The sequence below is a fragment of the Rutidosis leptorrhynchoides genome, chromosome 6 (genome assembly GCF_046630445.1).
Source record: "Rutidosis leptorrhynchoides isolate AG116_Rl617_1_P2 chromosome 6, CSIRO_AGI_Rlap_v1, whole genome shotgun sequence".
Taxonomy (NCBI): domain Eukaryota; kingdom Viridiplantae; phylum Streptophyta; class Magnoliopsida; order Asterales; family Asteraceae; genus Rutidosis; species Rutidosis leptorrhynchoides.
The window spans coordinates 110,072,719-110,079,847 of record NC_092338.1 but is presented as its reverse complement, the minus strand read 5'-3'; the positions used below and the strand labels follow the sequence as shown (position 1 = coordinate 110,079,847).

Here is a 7,129-nt window from a genome sequence, read left to right as displayed (position 1 = left end):
GTTGAGGATACATTAGGCCGGCTTAACTCAGTGACACCTAGTTACAGGCTTTCGAGGAACTAACGTATATTGAGAAGGGTCTCGTCTAGATAATCAGATCTCTCTTGATGTGGTCATAATCGTTTACACGAACCTATATCGGCTGTAGCTACCAGTTAAATGAATGTACTGGTCAATTCGATTCACTGACACAAACAAATAAGAAATCAAGCACTTTTTTTTATATAAAAATCAGGTTTGTCTAAGCTGGTTGTTAAACTAAGCTACATACTATAAGCAGGTCAACAATCAACCCACAAAAAGGGTTATGTGCCAAAAGGTATACAAAACTATGTACAGTTATACTAACATTTACGTTAATCACTGACATTCATTCATAACAATTACAAAGTGACAATAAACATACATTCATTCATATAAACAATCATACAAGGTAACAGCGTTCAAACTACTCATATATAATACTCGAATGTATGAATCATCACTGTCAAAGCATAATGTATTTTTGAAGAGGTACATAACAAGAATTTGCAGAAAGTTAATAGTTTGATGTTGGACAACAGATAAAAACATGAATCAAGTCATGACATATTTAAAACCAACGCTGATGCAGATTATATAACCTTTTTAATTCACGTCAAAATTGGATGTTGTGATCCATAAAAATCAGATAACGTCTTTAATTCGGAGTTTAGAGTTAGTTGATCCCATTGCCTCATTCAAATGCTTATTATACACTTTCAAAAGTTCGACGCCCTCGTCTGCATACTGCTTCACAACCCATTTGAGAAACTTTGTATCAGAATACACCAACCACTTATTAAAGCAAAAAACATCATCTTCTGTCAACCCTTTTTCTGCTAAATACTGATAAACTAAACACCTTGGAATAATCCTCTTCTCTAAGCTAAAACTAATAACAATCGGATACTCAAAAATATAATCTTTTTCCCAACCCATAGTATTAAAAAGAAATTCCAATATTCGGCTAATTTTTTCAGTCGAAGCCATCATACAACCCGGATATTTCTCAAACGCGATAAATATCTCATCTTTAGACCAACCCCATTTTTTATAAAGGTCAATCTTCTTACCCCAAGTCGATTTGCTCATCGCCCTGATAGCATGAATCCCATAAAGAAACCTTGTTTTCGAAGGATCAAACCCCATTTCCATTACATCTTCAACAACTTTACGAAATCTAACAGCAGAAGTAAAAAAAGTTCTAGGCTGCTGCGTCAACATACTTACTATATTTGATTTAGGAACCCCTATGTCTTGCAGTAATCTAATATTTCCAGCGGCGTAAACTTGTAAATCGTAGGTTAAACCTAGTGGGTATCGCTTAATAGCGTTGATAACTCTATCGTCAGACTCTAAAACACTTTTTAAAAATGATAAGGCTGTTTCTTGAAACCTTTTACACAAAAGACGTTTTGGTGCAGCCGTAACAATTGCCCCAATATCAGTACTTGAAAGCCCTAAAGAATTCAAGATTTTAAAATTGGGCAGAAGGGTATTATCAGGGTCACATAATAAAATTCTGGGATGCCCAGAAATTATATTTGATACTTGTGATTTGGTTAACCCTTGATTGGTTAAAAGGGCAATAACAGAGTCAGCTGTATTTGGGGTTTTCGATAAATCGAGATGCTTAGATACTGAAAGTGCAGATTCTGGTGACACCCCACATGAATTAATAAGATAATTCAATGTAAAAGAAGGTTGATTTGAAGTTGTGGTTGTAAATAGGTATGATTGTAATGAAAATGATGATAATAATAAGACATTATTATACGGATGTTGGAATTTGATACAAGGTTTCACTTGGATTGAAATTGTTTTAGAGATGGAATTAAACAACATTGTAATGAAATTAAGAATAAAAATGAAGTAAATTTACCACTGGATATGGTTGATTTGTGATGTATCAGCATGAGATGATGTATGAAATTTGAGCTCTAAAACCCTGTTCTTTGAAACAAAACCCTAACTCCCCCCAACCGTACGAATGTTTAATACTCCGTATAAGAAAAAAAAAAAATCCAAGTCATTTCCTTTCTTTATGGTAAATGCAAGTTATTTCTTTTTATTCACTATTTGTATAAATTAGTAGTCGATAATAATTACGATAAAACCCTTTATTATTGATAACATTTATATCAAAAATATTAATATTGAATACTAACGCATAGATTATGAGCCCGGTTATTGAAATCATTTTAACTTCAATTAACAAATAATTGATAAAACACCGAACATGGGCTCCTAAAAAGTTATTTTAATACCGATCGTTAAGAATAATATTTTATGTATATCTCTAATCGTATACTTTTTTAGTACAAACTAATTTTATTATATCAAAATCTAAAAAGAAGCAGAACAGGAATACATCTAAATATCTATAACGATTATCAAATAACAATTTTAACTTCAATTGACAAACATGAGCCTTAACGTAATTTTTTTAATTTACGCGCAAACTGTATATTAATTTTATATTGTAATAAAGTATCATTCATAAACTATATTGTGCTGTTAATAAAAAATATCTATTTTATAATTTTTATTACAATAAAAGATATTGTAAATGGTTTTATAATATAAAATTTATCGTTGTTAATATTAATATAATATTATATAGTAATATAATATAATATTTTAAATAAAGAAATCTGTATATTATATTAAATTAGGAAATATAATAATTCAATTAATATATGGAAATAAGTTATAGACTGACACATGACAGAAATAAAAGAGGAGATGACACGTGGCAGAAATTAATCAGGAGTCGACACGTATGATTATTGTCTTGCGTTTTATATAATGTATAGATTTCTAAGTGCACTCGTAACGGTACCGTCATTGGCATGTCTTAGAGCCAAGTCTTCAATGGCGCCACTACTTTTTTTTTTTTAGTGAAAAACGAATTATTATAAATAAAGAAAAATAGATCCGATGATCTAGGGCGTTACAAGAGTCGTTACATTGACAAATATGAATATGTTTGACTTTACCCTATTATAATCACATTAGTACAACAATAATATAGAAAAAAAAAACCCGATACAACCACAATCTATGACAGAAGCTGCTTCCTTGAGGTAACCACCGTCTAGACCACCGAATCCTGAAAAAAGTCCTCACCTGAATCGAAGTCAGCATCGGCGAACAAAAATCCACGAGCCCATCCACCAAATCGCATCAACCCCAAACAAATAACACTGAACCCAAATCGCTCGCCGCCCAACCCAAGAACACCCACCTCGAAACCGCATCAACCAGCAACCCAAATCATAACCCCGTTAGTCAGCACAACCAAGCAAACCCAATAGCAATCAGCTCGAAAATCCTAACCCGTCGAAGCCCTACCATTCGAAAGATCGGGCACCAACCGAGAAAACTACTCCAGGAGACCAATCTTTTGGCACTTAACAACCCTAAAGTCACTAAGGCGGCAACAACATCGGACCGTTCTGAACCGAAACCGGTGACGAGGAAGATGGAGCTAGCGGGATCGAATCCAACGAAACCGCCAAGGGTCAAGCGAACTGAAACGACTCGTCCATATTACTATAAATGCAGTACATTATTCATTGGTCCCATAGCAAGGTATTTGACCTCTATATGATACATTTTAGAAAATATTGCATTCGTTTCATAAAAAGACACACCCTTATTATACATAATGCATGTTTTAAACAAGTGAGTGATTATTTAAGAAATAATCCCCATAATACATCGGTTTTCAAATACTACACACGTGACATAACAGTCGAATATAATACATGACAAAGGTTTTATTGAATGCAACACTTCATTTAAACAAAAGCATGAGACTTCATGCACAGCTTGCTCAGATAATGCACAGCGGAAGACTTTCTTAAGGACCTGAGAATAAACATGCTTAAACAGTCAACACAAAGGTTGGTGAGATATATAGGTTTAAAGCTAGCATCGATATAAATATAGACCACAAGATTTCATAGTTATAAATATTTAAATAAAGATATTCTATAAGTTGTTGAGCGCTTCGGTAACCATAGTTAACCATAAATGTAGCATAATCCCTTTATTATGAAATCTCCCTGCACTGTACCAAGTGTAGTAAAAACGAAGTACTATACAACCGTTTACGATACTAGAGCGACTAGCCCGGTTGGGGTTGTCAAACCCGATAGATCTATCAATAGGATTCGCGCTTACATGTTCTTACAACATGTAAATATTAGTTACCAAGCTATTAGGGAAGATATGCAATGTGGTACAACTCAACGTAGAATATATTTTAAGTACTTGCGTCCATGGCGTAAAACATAAAATGCATGTATTCTCATCCCAAAATATTTTTAGAGTTTAAAAATGGGACTATATACTCACGGTAGTAAAAGTATATTAATAATAAGTTTTCAGCTTATTAAAAATATGGCCGTCGTCCTTGGATTCACGAACCTATAACAATAATAATGATTCAGATAATAATACGACATGTGAATAAAATAAAACAAGTTCATAGAATACTTATATATTAAATTTTAACATTTTTATGTTAGTAGTCCTTTGTTAGTAGTCCAAAATAGTCCGAAATGTCCAACAGTCCAATAATCGGTATATATATAATCTTAGAATTACCCCACGACGTATTGTATACGTATTGTCTTTGCATCAACCCAGAGACGTATTGTATACGTATTGTCTTAGAATTTATCAAAACGTATTGTATACTTATTGTGATGACCCGGAAATTTCTAACCAAATTTAAACTTAATCTTTGTATGATTAACATTTCCGACACGATAAGCAAAGTCTGTAAAACTGAATCTCAAAATTTTTGAGCTACTTTGATATATTTAAATAACCTTCGTTGTTTTCGACGATTCGCGAACAATTATATGTAAATAGATACATATATACTATAACTTGAAAAGGTAACAATGTATTAATTATTTGATACCGTACATTAAACTTATTGGTTTAAATATCTATTTGAATATATATGATAAGTTGAAATATTTATTATTAAAATTTATTTATAAATAACTTTCAATGTGTATTTAAAAACTGATTTATATATATTAAAAAGATATATACATATATATAATTTCAAGTTATTTAGTAAACGATAGTAACATTTTCAAATTGCTACAGTACCCAAAATGCTACAGTGTTTTTGAAAATCACTATTTGCTACAGCGAAATTGACTTTGCTACAGTGAATTGCTACAGTGAAAATTGACTTTGCTACAGTAAATTGCTACAGTAAAAAATTGCCTTTGCTACAGTACTTTGCTACAGTGTATAGTTTATGGATGATTTAAGACTATATTTTGACAAAGGTACGATTCACGAAATGTAAAGTACAAGTTTTCTCAGTATACGATAGGACGCTCGAAAAACCGAAACCGGGACATAAGTCGAGTGACGATGTACGACTTATCGGAACGAAAATTACAAGTCAACTATGCATGTGAATTTAATATAATATGTAATTAATTATATAAATTAAATATATTATATTAATAATTAAAAAATATGTCGACAAACTAGAAGTTAAAAGATCATGAGCTGGAAATCCATCCCATGCGATCGCATGGGAAATGGTCTTGGAGGCCATGCGATCGCATGGCAGTCCTGGACAGGCCACACCTATAAAGCTCGAGATATCTGCCTCTGTTTTAATTTAAAAATTACTCCGTATTATATTTATTAATTATATTATTATTATTATTATAATTATTAAGATTAATATTATTATTAATCTTATTATTATTAGTAGTATTTGTATTATTATTAGTATTATACATAAAATACTACGACGAGGTCATGAGCGTGTCACTTTCAAAATAGTTTTATGAGCGGGATAAAGCTAAGGAAATTATGGGTTATTGCCAAGGAGGTTATGGGTAATATTCATGGGTATTATTTGCAAGTTAAACCACCTAGTGTTATCATCTCCGTTACGTCTACGTACTTTTCTACAATATTGAATCTCAATATTGATATGTAAGTACTTATATTTTATCTTTTATATAATAATTGTGTATCCATGTCTAGTGCTCGAGTATATATATTTATACATGCTTGTATGCTAAATTTTCTTGTTAAACAGTTTATGATGTACCACGAATTAAATACATATATTACTGATAAAAGGTATATGATATACATGTTTTTGGAAAGCTGGCGAAAAATCAATAACTTTTCATTTAGATATCGAATAATTTCGATGGACGGATTAAAAGATATGAGCAACTGAATTATGATTGAAGTTAATTGAAATTGCTTTTGAATCTACAATTAAGATTTAAACAACTTGTTTACGAGATTGATAAATTAGATTTTTGAATATTACCAACCGAGTAAATGAATCCTTATATAAGGTACGTCTCGTTTTGTTAAACTATTGTCAAAATTGACTTTTTGAAACAACATTGGATAACTTTTGTATGTCAATATCGAGCATTAGGATTGTGATACACTATGACCTGACCTAGCTTGATAGACATTTATTGACCAACATATGTTCTCTAGGTTGAGATCTACGGTTATTTGGTAATCCGTGTTTCGATCACATTTTGGTGAACGACTTTATATGCTGCTAAGGTGAGTTTCATTACTCCCTTTTTATATATATTTTTGGGCTGAGAATACATGCACTTTATTTTAAACGCAATGGATACAAGTACATACTAAATTCTACACTGAGTTTGAACCGAAAATCCCTTAGCTTTGGTAACTAGTAACTGCCGGTTATAAGAACTGGTGGGCGCGAGTAGTTATATATGGATCCATAGGGCTTGATATCCCCTTCCGAGCTAGAGCACTAGCCTTTTAACGGACGTATGCTATTTGAGAAGCGTACACGTTGGTTTGCGTGTATTATTAAGATGATTATATAAAGGGTACAAATTATATATACGTTAATTTTAGTTACCAGGGTGCTCAATTTCGTAGAATATTTTGATAAACGTTTCTGGATTGAACAACTGAAATCTTGTGATCCACCTTTATATACAGATTATGCGCAACATTAAAACCATGAACTCACCAACCTTTGTGTTGACACTTGTTAGCATGTTTATTCTCAGGTTTCCTAGAAGTCTTCTGCTGTTTGCTTAGATGTTAA

General features: G+C 32.1%; 1 protein-coding gene across 1 annotated transcript; it reads right to left on the bottom strand.

The window, feature by feature from the left end:
• Positions 1-442: 442 nt before the first annotated feature.
• On the bottom strand, positions 443-1,987 carry LOC139855823 (transcription termination factor MTERF8, chloroplastic-like). The gene has a single exon (XM_071845068.1). It carries the CDS (start codon positions 1,864-1,866, stop codon positions 667-669), a length of 1,200 nt encoding a protein of 399 aa, XP_071701169.1. The 5' UTR covers positions 1,867-1,987; the 3' UTR covers positions 443-666.
• Positions 1,988-7,129: the final 5,142 nt, after the last annotated feature.